We start from the raw sequence: 18,200 nt of genomic DNA, 5'->3' as shown, positions 1-18,200 counted from the left end.
GGACTTGCTGACGTGATCGTCGGAGTATGGCCGCCACTCTCCCTCCCCTCTCCACCTCCACTCTCCACGCCCGCAAAACACAAGCGCCTCCCAAGCGCTGGAAAGTGAAAAGAGACCCAAGCGATACTTCCAGGTGCAGCGGGCCATGTATAAGGACAGCTAAGTACATACGTGCATATGTATTTCTACCGTGCATAACTCTATGTAGGACGACGGTGATTTCGGAGACGAAAACGCAAGCTACAGCACAACCACCATCGTCCAACTCAATACCAAAGCGCCTTATTCCAAAACAAGCTCCTCGCATTCGCCAAATCATCCTCCGCCACATACATAGTGTCATTGAGCACAAGCTGCAAAGTCCTCGACCCAACACTCCCATACTGCGGCCAAACGAGCTTATCAGCAGGCCACAGCTTGTTGGGATCGCCGGAAAGAACAAAGGAGAGGAGATACTTCTGCATCGTGCGTGCGATCGTCGAATCGATAGGCGTGTTGTCGCCGGGTGGACCTCCACTTGGTGGGCCGCCGGGACCACCGGGACCACCAGGACCACCAGGGCCAGCGCCGGAGACTTTCGGGAGGAGGGTGTAGTTGCTGTAGAAGTAATAACTCTGGTCGGTGCCGTGGGTAGCCCTGCCGAGCGCGACCATGCCATTGTACGTGTTGTTACCGAGCGCATTGGTGAGAGCGAGGTTCTTTGCCGCAAGATCGAACGATTGCTTCATGTCGGCAAAACGAAGGCCTGGGGATGGGTATTCGTTCTCTGGGTACAGATCCAGAATCTGTTGGACGACGTCGTCGGCGATGGCGGGGAAGAATATGCTGAGGTAGGTAGCGACGTCCGCAGAGGTGTTGACGCCGGCAAAAGCCTGCGAGTTGGCTTCATGTTGCTCATGGGTGATAACACACGGACCAGCAAAGTTGAACCGTTTTTGGTAGAATTGCGCCTCGTAGGTGTCCGCGATAATATCCCCGTCCACACGCGGCTGGAATTGGTACGTGTATTTCCTGGCGACGGAGTTTGCGGCTGTGTTTAGGGCAGTGAAGTTGACCGCGCGCACACAGGCCAGGTGACCTCCAGGACATCCGACGGCGGTCGACACATTCTGCCAAAAGGCTTCGGCGTGGTGGTGGCCGGCACCTGGTACAAACCCAGGCGACATGATATACGCCTTGCTGAACAGCTGCGGCGCATGGCCAGCGAACCGGGTCATCTGGAACATGATCTGCGACGCACCGGCCGAGAATCCAACGGCGGTGATGTCGTTAGCGTTACCGCCGAAGCTAGGAATGTACATCTTCGTCCACTCGAAAGCGTGCTGGACGTCCCATATGGCCAGGTTGGAAGTGCCGCCTTCGTGGAGGTACGTGGGCCCGTTGGCAAGGCCGGTGATACCGAGACGGTAGTTGTAGGCGACAAAGATGAAGTCTTTGGAGAGATCGAATAGTCCTTCGGGCGTGTTTTCGCCTTTACTGCCGGCAGTGAAGCCGCCGCCGTATGTCCACACCACGACGGGCAGCCTTTTGGAGGAGCGTTTAGCAGGAACCCAGACGTCGACATAGAGACAGTCTTCGTTGGTGTTGCAAGCGACGCCTTGGGTGGCGAGATTGGTGCCGTTGTTGATAACGGTTTCCTTGGGCGGCGGCTGGGGCTTGGCGAAGCGGTTGGTGCCGGTGGGAACGGCGGCGAAGCGGATGTTCTGGAACTTGTAGTAGCCGATGGATGCGTTGCCCGCGACGGCTTGGACGGTGGTGTAGTCGAGCTTCACTATCGGAAGATCATTGCTCGCGTTCGAGATCATTGGAGGCGCCAACACCGTCACGGCAGAGGCGGCTGTCGTCAGGGAGACGAGAATGGATGCGGTGAGATGCATCCTTGAAGACAGGAAAGAAACGAAGCAGAAAAACGAGGCGCAGAGGGAAGCGGTGGCTACACGACACTCAAGTTCTTATATGGGCGGTCTGTGTCCTTTCGTCTGTGCGAAATTCTCTGCAGCCATCTCGCGATGCAGGAAGAAAAGCAAAGGAACGACGACAGAAGGAACGACTGAAGTCCGTAACTGGGAAGAGCAAGCAGTTGTATCCTTCCATCGCCACCACCCATCCCGGAACGGTTGGGAATGCATTCAAGGTGCTGGTTCACAGTCCAAGTCCATCTTTCAACAATCTACGAGCAGAAAAGGGACAAGAAAACTATCTCAGGCTAGTGCCCAGCAAAGGTAGGGACAGGCAGGAAGCAGTTTTCGGAACCGTGCCTGCTTTAGATTTTCTCCGACGTGTTGATCGGGCACCACATCCCTCCGTTCCATCTTCCCAATCGTGTGCCGAGCGTAACGGAGCGGACGACATTTCTTGGCCATATGGACTGCAAAACGTACCGAGGCAACGAAGCAAGGGTATTCTTGGCAGGCAAGTAGTGTAAGATCAATGCGAGAAAAACGATTGGATTGACAAGAGCGATTGTGGGCCATCATGTTGAAAAGATCAGACCCATCATCCAGTCGCTCGCTCGCAGGTCAAATCCTATAACTGCACGTTTACTACCCGGCTTGTGAGGCTATCATGTGCGAGCGAACGTCAGATAACACCTTCATACACCGGAACCGGTACCCGGAACAGTGCGCAGCTTCTCACTTGATCGCGCGAAACAAGCCTCTACTGGTTCCGGCGCTTCCGATTCCGGTGAGATCTGTAGGACACGATGTTCTGCACTTCAATCCCACAGTGACTCAATGTCCACAGCGGAATCCATACCACCACACATACATCGTACGCCGGAAGACTCCTCTATCCGGGATCCGAGTTCGTAGGGTGGTCCCAGATCCTTGACGTGATACAGGTTCCAGCTAGTGCGTTGATCCACAATGCACGCCAAGATGCCAAGAAAACCGAATACCGTCAATCCGGCCTCTGGCTGGCCATCCGTTCGTTGCTTAGGTTTCCACAGCCCGCTATCAGCTGCCGGCGGTACTCCAACAGGTCTTCCTGGGTCCAGCTTGGCAAGTCCGTCAAGCCCCGACCTTTCACCTCTTTAAAAAGATCCCCCGAGACGTGCTTGTAACTGTATATATATGTACCTATCGGGTCAGTGACGCCAGTAACGCGTTCACGTTACTGAGAACTAGCCCAGTAACGCGAGTCTGGCCGCTTTCATATTGATCAGCCCGAAGCGATGCGGTTAGGAATGGCGCGATGGCGAACGCGAACGTTGTCGAGGGTTTTTGATGACGGTGAGGAGCATGGGGCAAGGCGCAAACAGAGGTAGTGGGGGGCGGTCATAAGGGCGGTCATGGCTGGCTGTAGTAGAAGAAAGAATGAAGAAAGTTGGATAAGGGTTAGTAAATGTCGTCAATGCCGCCTTTGGAAAACCCGGTTCACTTCCCTAACCCCAACCTCAGCCCTACCCGCAACCCTGACCCTAACCCTAACCGCAACCCTAACCGCAACCCGCAACGACCTTAACCCTACCCGCAACCCTAACTCGGGTCTCGAGAGTGTTGGGTGGAACATGTCCCAAAAAGGGCGCGCCTCTGCTCTCTCTCTCTCTTCTCCTTCATCCCCTGGATGCATACGCCATATGCGCGAATCCGGAGTGAAGCATCCGAATCCTGGATGATGCACACGGAGCTATCTTCGAATATCGTTGTTCGTTCATGGCAGGTGTCGCCTCTTCTCGTCGTAGATTCCACATGGTTGATCATCATCCGTAACCAAATGGCCTCCCGGGTTGCTTCATGTAGGGCAATGAGTTCAGCATGGTTTGAGGATGTTGCGACGGCGGGTTGTTTCGTGGATCGGCGACATTCTGCGGCTCCGCCGTGAAGAAAAACGTAGCCAGTTTGCGATTTCGCGGTATGGGGTTGCATCTAATACCATAAACTCTACATATATACAGCATGTGTGTGCACGATTGGGGTGTGCAGTGTGTATATGTAGAGCGCAAACAATGGTGCGTAGGCACAAACACGGTCCCCAGGCACGTTCCGGTTTGACGTGCGGGGGACGCATTTCTCCCCAAAACCCATTGAGGGTTGACTAGTACAGCGTGGGGCGAAAATCGTTCCCCCGACGGCGTCGCGGAGAATAGACGGAAGCAAAGCCCGTTAGGGTTGGCCTTACCACCACGCTTACCTTTGTAGTATGGGAAAACTCCTGTCAAGGCGACTGGAGGATGAGGATCAAAGACGTTTTCAGAGTTAGCGCAATTAGTGTAGATCTGACATTTATTTGTTGAGTAGTTGACATTCACTCGTGGAAGACAAGAGACAGGTTTCATAGCCTCGGCAAACTTTTCATTAGGCTTTGTTTCATCGGTTTAACCCTTTGAATAGGAGGGGGGGGGAAGCAATGTTGTTGGGGGGGGGGGGGGGGGGGGGACGCAAGAATGTTGTTCTTGTTGTTGTTGTCGGGTCGACGCTGCTCGACCTCGGAGTCTGAAGGCTCGGACATACAGTACTGTACGCTGCTGTATCTACTATGTACTGTACGTATAAATAGCTGCGCGCCGTCGGGCAGAACACCTTTTTCCTCCAGCATCTCAGCATTTTAAGACCAAGATTCCGTGGCCCATTCCCCAGATTCCGTTGCCCATTCCCCATAACACTAGAAGAAGTTATGACCACTGCCGGCACGGCCAGGCGTGATTGTTAACTATCTTCTGGTGCGTCTGGTGAATGGTGAATGGTGAATGGTGAATGGTGAAGCGACCGGTGAATGGTGAATGGTGAAGCGACCTCGGCTCTCGCTCAGACTCTCGCTCCAAAACCAGTAGAAAAAGTTATGACCACTGCCGGCACGACCAGAGTTTGAAGGAGCGCCGGTCCAAGTTCCGTATGTCAGGCTCATATTGGGATGCAAGGAAGGCCACCGTTCTTGTCGGCAAGGCAATGCAGATCAGTGGCATGCTCACCGATGTCGATGAAGGCAACGGGCTCATGTTTGGGCCAACGGAACAAAAGGCTTCGGTCAACACGGAATCGCCTTCATCAGGAGAAGCTAGCTTCTTTACCGGCAGATGTACCATGAAAAAGAAGCCAGAAAGCACCCATCCCCCTTGCCATTGAATCCAACAACACAGCCATCCGCCCTTCCCCTACCAGTAAATTCTTCAACGACAACGGAAGAAGAAGACCCTAACGACGCCATATACACCTGGGTCGACAGCATCCCCCTCTCGCGCCCGAAACGAAATACACAACGGGATTTCAGTGATGGCGGTGCGTTTTCCCTTTCAGTCTCTGATATTTGCTTTCAAGGATCGCACGATTGACTATCATATGATGTCTTTTTGCTACATACAGTGGCAACAGCGGAGGTGATACACCACTACATCCCGAAACGGGTGGATTTGCACAACTACCCCCCGGCAAACGGAGTCAAGCAAAAGTTGTACAATTGGGCTACATTAGATCGTAAGCCCCATTTTGCGTCTTTGCACCCAACACATGGACAATAGCTGAGCGGGCATTTTCTTACGTACACGAACTCCGCACCCTGTCAATCCCGCATCACTCGTAATCCATCCGCAGAAAACAGGATCCCTGCATCCCTCCGCGACGATGATAATTGTACCATCCATTGATAACGACATAATTCCCTTATTTACGTCACGGCTTGGGACACGTCCCTGGGTAAGCTAGCTGCAGTGTCTCCTCCGTCAGTGTCTCTGCAGTCCTCCGTCGTAAGAATAGCCCAAAACAATACGAAGCCCATTTGTAAGGATTTGGCCCGCTCGTCGGTAGATGCCAGCATCCTGGCCAAGGGACTCAAGGGACTTGCCAGTATTTGAAAGATGTGAATGATGCTTGGGCTGTCTAAGCGTAACTCTACCACATACCCGACGTCATGGTCTGGTGTTTGTTCCTGGTACCCTCATATAGCTACCCCAGGTATAACAATATTCTCGAACTGCACCCCTCCGGCGCATATATACAAGCTCAGTTTACAACCGCAACCCCTCCCTCCATACACTCGGCAAAATTGATTCATCGATCATCGACCGTCGGTTACTGCAACATCCAACTCATAGTAAAACAGTGTCTTCAATATGGCAGAACCTTCAACAGACGGCGGCGATGGGTTACTCCCCCAGCCCACGGACGAAATCATAAAAGGAGACAGCACAAGCGAGGATGATGCGCGGTTGCTTTTGATGGCGGAGGCTGGGGTGAGGAGGGAGTGTTTATGACTGCTGAGTGCATTCCGTCATCTAACGGCTAGGTTTTTCATTTGACAGGCTGGATTGACGATGATCCTGGGAACGGCAGCGGTTTGTACGTTTTTCTTGATTAGGCGGTTTCAGCCCGCTTTGGTACGTGTTGGAAAGAAAAGAGCATACACGAAGGAAAACAGGGGTTCGGAAAACTCATCCAAATCGCACAATGTAGGCCTCCCGGGTCTCCCTCCGCCTCGCCATCGTCGGCGTCACCTCCGACATCCTCTACTCGCTCGCCTACCTCATCTCCTGCCTCCCGACAGGCCCCACGCCCCTCTGCACCTGGTCCATGTTCTTCACCGTCTTCTTCCTCCTCTCCTCGCTCTTCCTCACCGCGGCAATCGGGCTCAATCTGCTCATGGTATTCGTGTTCAAGGTGCAGAAGGATAGACATATTGAACGGACGTGTTATGTCGTGTGTGCCGGGGTGGCGGTACTTGTGCCGGCGGTGGCGGTGGGGTTGGATGTTTTCGGGTGGGATGGCACCGAGTGCTGGTATACGTATGACGACAGCGCCGGGGGTGGGGAGAGTTACAGCAGGGTGTTCGCATGGCAGTGGGCGACATACTACTTCTGGATCCTCGGCGTCGTGGTCTTCTGCACCACCTGTCTCGTGCTCTTTGCCATCACCGCGCGCAATCCGCTCAAAGCGGCGGCGATGGACCCCGCGAAGGATGTGGCTGCCCAGAAACATTTTTCAAAGACGGAGAAGCTGGTGAGGAAGGCTGTGGGGAGGATCAAGTGGTATTGTTTGGTTCCGCTCGTGGCGCATTTTTTCACGTTTGCGGCGGATATGTACTTTCGTGCTGTGGGCGTGAATCTGATGTGGATGATGATGGCTGCGAATTTGATGAGCACTGGGATGGTGAGTTTTTGAAATGCGACCCCTCCCTGCATTGCACTCGGAATCTAAACCAGTCATCCCACAGGGCGCGATGAGCTCGACAGTCTTCTTTACACTGGACCCCTCAGTCCAACACGCATTCAAACGTTTCCGCCTCTACTTCTTCACAACCTACTACTTCCGCTTCCACGTCCTCAGCGACGCACCGAGTGCCGGCGGGACGCTCTCGCGGTCGGGTACCGTCTCACGCATGCCCGGCACCCCCTCGACCGGCGGTGGTGGTGGGGAACATACCCTCGCGCGACCGGTCACATTGGGGCCTCAGCAGCAACACGCACCGGCCCACGCGGTCCCCAGAAAAGGATCGGACGAGGAAAGTGGCTATGGGATGACCACTGGCCTCCTGCACCCCACATCAACGACAACACAGAATACCACCCCCCACCTCATCCTCCGACACCCCCTCCCGCGCACCCTCCCCGTCCTCCTCGCCCGTCTCCTCATCCGCCCCTCCGACCGCGCGAAATACGTCAAAAGCAGAATGGAAGCCCGCCGTCGCGCGTCGTCCAACATGCTTGCGCGCGGAGGTCCGGGGTATTCGGTGTCGAAGACAAGAGTGGCGGTGGATGAGAAAGGCCCCGGGATTTCCAGCAGTGTGGGCGTTGGGAGTAGTTATATGGCCGTGGGGGAGGAGGGGGTTTTGGGGCATTTGTGAGCGGGACGGGCATACCACTGTGGGGGTTGTTTCTGGGAGGGTTAGAATAGCGGTAGCTTTCGAAGGTGTGGGATATGGAGTAGATCATATATCATTAGATTGCTGTTGTCGGATGTAGGATTCGAATACGTATTGTTATTCTCCGCGAGAGGCAGATTCATGGAAAAAGCCGCGCGCCAGAATGACGGGAGCGGGCGCGCTGTCAATCCGGCCCTCTCGCGCTGCTCCACCCCCACCCGCAACGGCTTGTCCCCCAGCACCAACGAGGACAGGCCTCTATATATAGACTGTGACCCCCACTACTATATGTCCCTTCCTATATATATAGTAGCTTGCAGTCCAACCGCCCAAACGAAGGGACTGCCAACCCCGTCCTTTAGTTAATCCCACCCACACCGCCGGCCATGCCACCATTCTGCAACGACCCCGGCGTCTGGGGCCCCTTCACCACCACCAACCCACCCGACTTTACACCCTGTTTTCGCAATATCGTCCTCTCCGCGCTTCCGTTGGCGTTGCTTGCTGTTGGTGCTGTTGTTCTTGGGGAGCCAAGTCCGGGGGTTGAGGGGAATGGTGATGGTGTGAGGAGAAGTGTTGTGAGGCTAGCGAATTGGGCTTGGTTATTGAAGACGGTAGGTTTTGGGGTGGCGGGCGGCAAGGGGGAGAAGAGTGGTGTGTGGTGGGTGGGGGAGGGGGTTGGGGGCGAGGGGGAGTGTTAATGACTGCGGTTGGTTTGCGCCTGCGCCAACCGTCCGTCGCTTGACCAGCGTAGCCTTCATGTTTCATGCGTCGGTCAAACTCACATCTTCTCTTCAAATTCATTTAGCTGGCATCGCTCGCCGCCTTCCTGAGCATCGCCGTCCGGCTCCACTCCGCCACATCCTCATCCGAAACCGTGCTAGACTGCATCTCTCTCGTTTCTATCCTGCTCGTCATCTTCGCCCAACGACGTGACCATCGCCGCGGCGTGCGGGTCAACGCCATGACCACCACCTTCTGGCTCTGGAAGATAACGACTGCGGCCGTGTATCTCCGGTCGCTGGTCCTGCAGTCCGTGACCTCCGGCGTCGAGTTTCACTCCACCGTCGCGATTATTGCATCCTCCACGCTGGTTCTCGCATTCGACGAGTTCCTTCCCCTCCAGAAAAGCCATGCAGCCGACTCCAACGCCCGCGACAACGCCGGGGCGTTAAGTTTGCTCACCTGGTCCTACATCTTCGGAAAGCTGCGAAAAGGCGTGTCGACCACCCTCACCTTCGAAGACGACGTCTGGCCCATCCCTCCACTCGAAAGCAGCGCGTTCAACGCAGAGCTATTTGAGCGATATTACGACCCTAGGAGAGTGCTCACCACCTGGGGTTTGTTCGCCATACTGATGAAAGCACAATATCGCCGGTTCTGTACGGCTACGTTTTTGAAAACAGTCGCCGGTCTACTCCTCGTTGTACAGCCTATCTTGCTAGACTACCTCATCGATTTCGTCCAATCATGGCAACCAGCCACCGCATCCGACAGAAGCACCCCACAACCACAACCCCTGTCCACTGGCCTGCTAATCGTCACCGCCATGCTCCTCGTCGGCGTCGCCTCCAGCCTTACCGGCGTTTGGGGCAACGACAAACAGTGGAACCTCTACTACCGCTGGAAAACCGCCATGGTCGCCCTCATCTTCCGCAAATCCCTCCATCTCTCCCCCGACGCGCGCGCAAAGTACGATTCGGGCGCAATCATCAACCTCGTCGACAACGACGCCATCCAGGTCGGATTCCTTGGGACCAATCTCCCGGAGATCATCGGCGTCGTCATCCAGATCGTCTCGGCTACCGTACTGCTCTGGCAACGCCTGTCCTACGCAACACTGGTCGCGATGATCGGCCTCCTCGCCCTCGGCCCGGCGCAAGCGAGAGCGGGCGACATGATCGGAAACGCTGCGGATAAGCAGTACGAAGCCGTCGACACCCGTATCTCACTCACGTCCGAGGTCATCAAAGCGATGCGCGTCATCAAATTCTACTGCTGGGAATCCATATTTGTCGACAAGATCCAGCGTGTGCGGAAGACGGAGTTGGGATACCTGGCGAAAGGAAGACTCGGCGAAGCGTTTGTGTGCCTGTTGTCGAACTTGTGCCCGATCTTGATCCTGGCTGCGTCACTGGCGGGGTATATCCTGATCGCGCCGGAGGATGCGCCGCTGGATGCGAACCGGATTTTTGTCTCGTTGGCGATTTTCAACCTGCTGAGGGTGCCGTTGACGGAAGTCTGTGAGTTTTTTCCCGTGTGTTTCTTCCGGTTTCATTATACAACGGCCCGCATCCGTATTGACATATAATCTTCCACTTCCAATCAGCTATGAGCATACCCCCCGTCTTCCGCTCCATCGCCTGCATGGCCCGCTGCATCGAGTTTCTCAACTCCCCCTCCGCCACACCCTACATTCACTCCACGCCCTCCACCTCCCCCGCCGCCATTAAGGTCACGGACGGCACCTTCACCTGGAGCGCCAGCTCCGCTCCAGCCCTCCCGTCCCTCACCCTCTCCATCGCACGCAGCTCGCTAGTCGGCGTCGTCGGCAAAGTCGGATCAGGAAAGTCATCCATCTTGTCTGCGCTGTTGGGCGACATGATCAAAGTAGCCGGGGAGGTGGAGATGGGTGGGGATCTGGTGTACGTGTCGCAGACGCCGTGGTTGTTCAATGCAAGCGTGAGGGAGAATATCCTGTTGGGGAGGGGGTTTGAAGAACGGTGGTATAAGGAGGTTGTGGAAGCATGTGCGTTGGCGGATGATTTTGCGGCGTTGCCTGCGGGAGATGCGACGGAGGTTAAAGGGAGAGGGGGGAATTTGAGCGGAGGACAGAAACAAAGGATTTGTGAGTTGCCATGCAATGGTCTCTGGACTCCGTTATGTCGCCACTCGACCAATAATCTGGTTTTGTTTCTCTTCTCCCCGCAGCACTCGCCCGCGCCGTATATGCCCGCTCCGCCATCTACCTGATCGACGACACGCTCTCCGGCGTAGACTCGCACGTCGGGCGACACATCTTTGATCGCGTGCTGGGACCCGACGGACTGCTTAAAGACACGACAAGGGTGTTTGTCACCCATTCCGTGCAATATTTGAATGCGATGGATCGGGTGATTGTGGTGGATGCGGGGAGAGTTGTTGAGGATGGGACGTATGACGGGTTGATTAGTGAGGGGAGGAAGATGGCGGAGATTATCGCCATCCATGAGGAGCATCAGCATGCTGATTCGTCCGCCGCGCCCGGTAAGAACGTCTCCAATCCCTCCTCCGCTTCCGAGACATCCGACGCCACCGCCGTCCCGTCAGAAGGAGAGGCCGACAGCACTCTACCCCCCACCGACGCCCCCCCAACCGGCCGCGTCAGCCTGCACCACTTCGCCTTCTACATCCGCGCCTGCACCTACCCGCTGTTCCTCCTCTTCCTCTTCTCCGTCGCCGCCGCCGAAGCCATCAACCTCGGCAGCAGGTACTGGCTCATGCACTGGTCCCTCGCCAACGAGACCACCCCGGGTGTATCCCAATGGCCCTACCTCGCCACCTACATCGCGTGGCTGGCGGCATACTGTCTCGTCTACGCCTTTGCGTCCATTTTCTTCCTGTGGTATATCAGCCCGCGCGCCGCGGCCGTGATCCACCACCTGCTGTTGACGCGGGTTGTGAGGATGCCGATGGGGTTCTTTGATACGACGCCGCTGGGGAGGATTCTGACAAGGTTTCAGGCGAACGTGAGCTCCGTGGATACACGGTTGCCTGATGAGGTGTATGATGTGATGTTTGGGCTGGCGAGTGTCGGGGTGAGTTTGGTGCCGGCGGTGGTCAACACGCCAATGTTGATTGGGTTTGTGGGGGTTTCGGGTACGTGAACAAAATAGGCTGCGGTATTCCTCTCGTTCCCCGGGCACATTCTAATCTTCTCTCCCACGGCCAGTCGGCATCCTCAGCTTCACGCTTATCTTCTACCTCGGCGCCTCGCTCGCCTACACGCGCATGAAACTCACCACCGAAGCCGACCACCTGACCCACATCGACGAAGTCCTCTCCGGTCTCTCGACCATCAAGGTGTTCAACCGACTCTCCCACGAGACCACCCGCAACGCCTCCCTCTACGACAATCTCCAACGGGCATTGCTCAGCTACTACTACACCAACCGGTGGTTCTCGCTCTGGATCCAACTCATCTCGTCGCTGCTGACCTTCGCCGCGGCGATGTTTGCAGTCACGTACCGCAGCTCGCTGTCGGCGGCGAGTATCGGGCTGTCCATCTCGACGTTGTTGTCGCTGGGCGCGGATCTGGCAACTATCACGATGCGGTTTGGGATGTTTCAGAACGATGTGGTTGCATTGGAACGGATCAATGGGTACGTCCACTTGCCCGTTGAGACCCCCGATGAGGATTACGCACCGGTGGAGGCGACGTGGCCGGCGACGGGGGCCGTGTCCTACGTGGACGTGTCGCTACGGTACCGAGCTGGTCTGCCGCTGGTCTTGCGGAACGTCTCGTTTGACATCAAGAACGGGGAACGGGTCGGGGTGGTGGGTCGCACGGGGGCCGGGAAATCGTCGCTGATCCAGTCCCTGCTCCGGCTGGTCGAGCTGGCCGAGAACGACAACACCCCGCTGAACCGCGGGTTCATCCTTGTCGCCGGCCGGGATATCGCTCAGGTGCCCTTGCCGCGGCTCCGGGCGAGCATGGTCGTCATCGCGCAGGAGTCGTTCCTGTTCCAGGGTTCCTTGCGCGAGAACCTGGACCCCACCGGCACCGCGCCGGACTCTGCACTCTGGCTGGCCTTGGCCAAGGTCTCGCTGAACACGTACATCAGCACCTTGGAGGGCAAACTCGACTTTTCGGTGCAACCCAGTGGCGACAACTTAAGCCAGGGCCAGCGGCAACTGCTCTCCCTCGCGCGCGTGCTGATCACCCACCTCGTCCGCGGGGGCGTCAGGATCGTCGTCCTGGACGAAGCGACCGCGTCGGTGGATGTGGAGACGGATCGGATCGTGCAGCGGGTGATCCGGGAGGAGTTTCGCGGCGTCACGGTGGTGACCATCGCGCATCGGCTGCATACGGTGCTGGATAGTGATCGCGTGCTGGTGTTGGAGAAAGGGGCGGTGGTGGAGTTTGACGACCCGCGCGTGTTGATGCGGAGGAGGACCTCGGTGCTGTATGCGATGGTGCATGGCCGGGGGGTTGTTTGAGGGGGTCGTTTGCACCTGCGCTGGTGCCGGACTCCATCGGGACTTGCAGATACCTGATCAGCGGCGTACATGAGTCTAATGTCCTTGTGGTTTTGGGACCCATCATTCTCGTCATAGACCTCCAATAGACTAGTTACAGTTTTGCGTCATTCATAAGCAGACAAATAGATGGATGGCTTCCCTCGTTTCGTTCTTTGCATGGTTTGAGACAAATGGGACGGCGGGAAAGCTACAGGCCAGCAATCTGGTGTGAGATGAAAAAACTTCAACATTTCTCTTGTAAACAAGCGCGTGATGTCGCTAACTTGCGGCAGATGTGCCGACTGGGGGGCGGGTGTGATGAATCCTGACGATCGTTCTATTTAGCTACTGGTCAGGCGGGACATTCGGTCGAGCGTGAATGGACTCGACCGGTAAGGCGCAACCTCCATCCTCGGGGGAAAGAAGGCATGAACACATTCATCAAGTTCTCAGCCCGATGGGTCTCAGGGCGAAGGAGCGTTGATCCCTGCTGGTGGGATCTGTTGCCTGCGGCGGCCCTGTTTGTATAGTCCGAGCACCACTCCACATTTAGTGATGAGAGATTGGTATTGGAACACAAGACAAAATGCCTGGAAATGCAAAACAAAGGATATCTACAAACAAACAATGTACTGTACTACGCCGATGATCCATGGGAGGCTACAGCTACGGCTACCTAAGCGACCGCCTGCTGCCGGAAGCGGGGAAGGAGACACCATGAGCGGGGAGATGCAAGGCGATTGTTTTTGAACCGTCCTCTAAATCTGCGCCCCGGGCAAAACCTTCCTAACCCTCCCCTTAACAACCTCCAACGCGCCCTCAACAGCCGCATCCTCCAGGAACGTATGTCCCTTGACAACGACCGCGCGGGCCTTCTGCTGCAACGCCTCATGGATGCCCCTCACAATGCTCTTCAACTTATCTCCAATGTCGCTGATCAAACCCCTGTCCAAGTCACGGTCACCACTCTGGCCACTATTGTCGTCGAAGGGGTTCCCGCCAAACACGATTTTAAGGGGCCCTTGGATGTGCTGGGGCAGGTCGGAGAAGAGGGAGGCTTCGATCGTGGTGAGGTCGCGGTGGAGGTTGGAGTGGAGGTGGGGTTTGAGGGTGGAGAGGGCTTGGGCGATTTTTTGAGCGATGAGGTTGATTAGGCCGCCGGGGATCGGGAGGGCGCGGTCTCCACCCGTGTTCTCCTTGTTCTCTCCATTCGAGAAGAACCCGGCGATGGTGTCGGAGATGTCGCCCGCCCCGGCCTGTCCGAGCTCGCGGGCGGAGATGTTGCCGCGGATGTAGGCTTTGAGGGACGATGCGGCGGTTTCGGCGAAGGAGTCGGCGAGGGAGCGGTGTTTGTCTGTGAGGAGGGCCGAGAGTTTTTCGCGGAGGTGCGGGATCAGCTGGAGGGCCTTTTCGCGGGGGTCCAGGGTGATATTGTCCAACTTGTCGGATGTTTCGTGGGCGAATGTTTTGGCGGCTTCAAAGGCGTTGGTGAGGATGTTGCGGTCCGTGGGTGCGGTGACCGGGTCGACGAGGCGTTGACCGCCGTCGAGGGAGAAGTCGCGGGACTGTTCGATAGAGCGGTCGGCTTCTTCGTCGCGGTGGAAGGCGGAGAAGTCACCGTGGAAGATTTGCTCGAGGATCGTGTGAACGTTTTGCTCAACATCGTTGAGGGCGCGCTCTTGGAAGGAGAGAATGTGCTGGGAGGCGATGGGGGCGATTTCGGGTTTCAGGGAGTCGATGTAGGAGTCAATGTGTTGGGCGATGAAGCCGGGTAGGGGGATGGCTCTGTCGTCTCCTCCATTCTGTCCCGACTGCTGGTGGTTCTGGGACTGCTGCTGCTTGTCCTCAGCAAAGACGGATTGTGCTGCGATGAGATGAGAGGGCGGTGTGAGATGACGAACGCGAGGTGTGAAGAGACCGGTGGACGGCCTACCATACCTGCTTTCAAGAACTCCATTGCGGCTTGCTTGCGTGGTGAGTGAGCTTGAGTGAGAGATGAGTGAGAGATGCTGAGAGAGTGAGTGGGTTGCGTTGTAGTAAGCTTCCTCTGGGGGGGTTGATGGAAGTGCTCTCTTGCGCCTTTTGCCCTTCTCCAGGCAGGCGAGTGCGTCATCACTCCCCTCGCGCGCCTCAACCGCTCGCAAACCTAAAAGGCCCAACGCAAACAGCACACCCACAACAGCTCCCATACCTCTCATACACCCCGTCGTTCCGGCCTCAAGCTCCACCCCGTGCTGGAGGCTGAGCGCTGTGGTGGTCGTACTCGGCCTTACGGTCGCAGAGCTTCGAGATGTCAACGGGCGAGAAAACCCGTAAAATGTGGAAGAACTTGACACCTAGCAAACTTCGGAACACCCACTGGACATGGGACGAGGAGATCTCACTGACGACTATTGTCTGCATGCAAATACTCCTGAACCAACGCAGTTGTGCTAGAATTCTTACTGCTGGGACACAAAATTGCCATAGATCGTTCCCGGGGCGCAGGAGATTTTGAACGCGGGATTCTTTACGGACAGACCGGAAAGGACCATAGTCAGTTGCAGGAAATGGATCCCTTTCGCATAGGCTAACGGCTTGTGTCTCTCGTATCACGGGTCCGTATGTGTGAAAACCGCGAGAGAATGTCGCTACGCAAGCCCGGTAGACGCTCGCGCGAGTCTGCGAACGGACCTGCAACTACCTGAAGAGCAAGGGTTGGGCATTTGAAGGCGTATGAAGAAAAGTATTTTCCCGCAAAGCAAAGTACTGTACATCTACATCGACAGCTTTTCGTTGAGTCTCCGCCCGATCATAGGACTTGTCGGATGAAGCTTTTCCGGGCGGAGGCACTTTCTGTCATCCGGGCGGCTAATGTGTGTTTGTCTGGTCTCGATGGAGACACTCCTGAAATGTACATGAAATACATCACTATACGTACGATGATGAAACCAATCCGGCAAAAGAAGTCGTCAGTAATGGATGAAAGTCCGAAACTTCGACTTTGTGTATGGGTTGTACACATACGGTTGGCATTCCTTCGACCATGGCCTGATAACGTGCTGCGATCTGCCGGTCGCGGGCAGAGAAGGGAAGCCGTCAGAAATTTGGTTCGTTGTAAGTCGTACATGGGATTCTCCGACCATCACTGCCGATCGCCTGATTTACGATGTGTCGCAGCACCACGACTTGGATATTCCTCCTGCGGGGTTGACCCAGGTCCCGGTCTTCACATCCTTCGACTGCTAGATTGGGCTTCATCGCATACCGCGTTCGCGAACGGCATGAACAACAACGCACGTCGTCGCTGCGGTCGCAGAGCCCTGGACATTCGCGTCCAACTCCATGCGCGGCCTCCAAATGGGTCGGCCTATTATGCGTCCCAGGCATCGAAGATGGAATCCCGGCAGGCAGCGGACTTTCTCCAACAACGACGAACGCCAAAGAACGTTCTCAAATGCTCACCTGTAGCTCCGAAGCACAGAGCTTGGGGAAGGGCATGGAGCCTCAAGCACCGGGTGTGTTTGATCACTCAATGGCGCGGGAGTCATTGTTTCATCCCATCAATTGCAGTCGTCATCCACTTCTGTTTCCGATGGATGTTTGCTTTCAAACCAGGCGACGGACAGCGCGTTCAGCCTGTCCACGCCAATTCCGCAAAGTCGAGTCAAGAGCTCTCTCAGGGACCGGATAAGATTCGAAAAAAGCTCACACTGAAGGAGCACTGGACAGGACCAGAGCGCCAGATTGCCTTTACCTACCCAATGGCCACCCAAATGCTTCTTCGCGACGGAACCCAACGTTGAACTTGAACTTGAAGACGAGATTTACCACTGAAGAGCACCGCGTGGGTTACGAAATGCGATTTCAGTGCCGCGACGCCGCAAGCGGGAGACGGTTCCTAGAGCGGACAGATGTATTCGGGGAACCGAGCGTTCCTGCTCGCTGGTCGTGTTTGAGAATTCGAGGAAAACGTTTTGTGGTCCACATGCATGGTAACAACCCTATTTCAACAGACTACAACCTGACTCCTTACAAGCATCCTTGAACGAAAGATCACGACCTAGCACCCATGAGATCCGAGCCTCGTTATTGTGGAGAGGCAGAAGATGTGCATCAAACAACCAAGCGACAACTGCAGCGACATGAACGAAACGACAAAATGCGACGTAGCCGGTGATGAGAACGCGCAAAAGGAGAGGATATCAGGATGGATTGCCGTCTAGCGTGACGAAGACGGCGGGGCTTGCTAGCACCACCAGGGATCAGTGAACGCGCGAGGTGTGTCGATCGAGTGGACGGGAGGTTGGATGGAGATGGGGGTGCAAGTTCTTTGATTAACCTTGTTCAAACATCAGGACTCTGGTGACATCGCGTGCGACGTGAAACGGCTCTACGTCCCGTGACTCGGACTCGTCGCGAAGAGTAACGGAGGAGGCCAATTCGTAGTATGTTGCGATCTTGAGAGCTTGTCGGAGTTTCGGATAGTCTCGAAGAAAGGTGTTCTCCTTTACGTAACGCGTTGACGACGCGTTCTCCACGGCGAAAGCGCCATCCATCGCTACAACCCTCAGTTCTGTGTGTATGCAATAACTGCAGTACAGCCACGTAGCCCCCGGCCGCAACTTTGTCCATTGCAGCGGTGGTGCACGGTTCAGCTCTACATACAGGTATTCCACCACGTCCAAGTGACCGCACTCTGCCGCGCCGTCCAGTGCATAGGCAGGGGATTAGTCTCTGCCCCTCGCTTATCACACAAGACGCGAACACGGTCTAAGCAGCCTTGGCGGATTAGCCTCCGCTATGGCCACCCGGTGGGAATCTCCGACGGCATAAGCGTCCAGCCAGCGCAGGATCTCACCGTCGGCGGACCGCCATTGAGCAGACTCGGTTTTTCGTAACCTTTCGCGTTTGACTCGTTCTCGTCCGCAAGCGATGATGAGGTTCAGGGGCATGTAGCGGAGTACATAGTCGATTCTCTCGTTCGGTAAGGTGGGCAGGATGGTGTTACTGAGATTGCCACTCTTCGATGGACGATGTGGAGCGGGATTTTTGGGCATCGTTGGAGGAAGAGGACTTATGTTGTGAACCGTACTACGGCGAAGAGTATTAGTATCAAGTAGGAAAGAGGGTTCTCAGGGGGCCAAGTTACTGTACGTGCTGCAGGAAGTCCTCCGACGCTCCGATGGTTCCGAAGTTGTGGGCGA

The 18,200-nt window shown here is 55.9% G+C and overlaps 5 protein-coding genes across 5 annotated transcripts; 3 read left to right on the top strand and 2 right to left on the bottom strand.

Moving 5' to 3' along the window:
- Positions 1-84: 84 nt before the first annotated feature.
- EV422DRAFT_340654 (Alpha/Beta hydrolase protein) lies at positions 85-2,184 on the bottom strand. The gene has a single exon (XM_053066454.1). It carries the CDS (start codon positions 1,875-1,877, stop codon positions 267-269), a length of 1,611 nt encoding a protein of 536 aa, XP_052920870.1. The 5' UTR covers positions 1,878-2,184; the 3' UTR covers positions 85-266.
- Positions 2,185-4,809: 2,625 nt separating this feature from the next.
- On the top strand, positions 4,810-5,692 carry EV422DRAFT_340524 (uncharacterized protein). The gene is made up of 3 exons (XM_053066452.1): positions 4,810-5,219; positions 5,304-5,414; positions 5,532-5,692. Exons 1-3 carry the CDS (start codon positions 5,018-5,020, stop codon positions 5,582-5,584), a joined length of 366 nt encoding a protein of 121 aa, XP_052920869.1. The 5' UTR covers positions 4,810-5,017; the 3' UTR covers positions 5,585-5,692.
- Positions 5,693-5,719: 27 nt separating this feature from the next.
- EV422DRAFT_340538 (uncharacterized protein) lies at positions 5,720-7,999 on the top strand. The gene is made up of 4 exons (XM_053066453.1): positions 5,720-6,169; positions 6,239-6,313; positions 6,390-7,082; positions 7,147-7,999. The coding sequence occupies exons 1-4, from the start codon at positions 6,050-6,052 to the stop codon at positions 7,774-7,776; spliced, it is 1,518 nt and encodes a 505-aa protein (XP_052920868.1). The 5' UTR covers positions 5,720-6,049; the 3' UTR covers positions 7,777-7,999.
- A 12-nt stretch (positions 8,000-8,011) lies between these two features.
- On the top strand, positions 8,012-13,320 carry EV422DRAFT_548017 (P-loop containing nucleoside triphosphate hydrolase protein). Its single transcript, XM_053071634.1, has 5 exons — positions 8,012-8,408; positions 8,603-10,037; positions 10,124-10,642; positions 10,726-11,652; positions 11,726-13,320. The coding sequence occupies exons 1-5, from the start codon at positions 8,181-8,183 to the stop codon at positions 12,991-12,993; spliced, it is 4,377 nt and encodes a 1,458-aa protein (XP_052920867.1). The 5' UTR covers positions 8,012-8,180; the 3' UTR covers positions 12,994-13,320.
- A 452-nt stretch (positions 13,321-13,772) lies between these two features.
- On the bottom strand, positions 13,773-14,971 carry EV422DRAFT_572374 (uncharacterized protein; the record flags this gene model as incomplete). Its single annotated transcript, XM_053073114.1, has 2 exons — positions 13,773-14,878; positions 14,953-14,971. 2 exons carry the CDS (start codon positions 14,969-14,971, stop codon positions 13,773-13,775), a joined length of 1,125 nt encoding a protein of 374 aa, XP_052920866.1.
- Positions 14,972-18,200: the final 3,229 nt, after the last annotated feature.

This window comes from Fimicolochytrium jonesii (assembly GCF_025526975.1).
Source record: "Fimicolochytrium jonesii strain JEL569 chromosome Unknown EV422scaffold_44, whole genome shotgun sequence".
NCBI classification, from domain to species: domain Eukaryota; kingdom Fungi; phylum Chytridiomycota; class Chytridiomycetes; order Spizellomycetales; family Powellomycetaceae; genus Fimicolochytrium; species Fimicolochytrium jonesii.
This window is presented reverse-complemented; position numbering and strand designations above follow the sequence as displayed.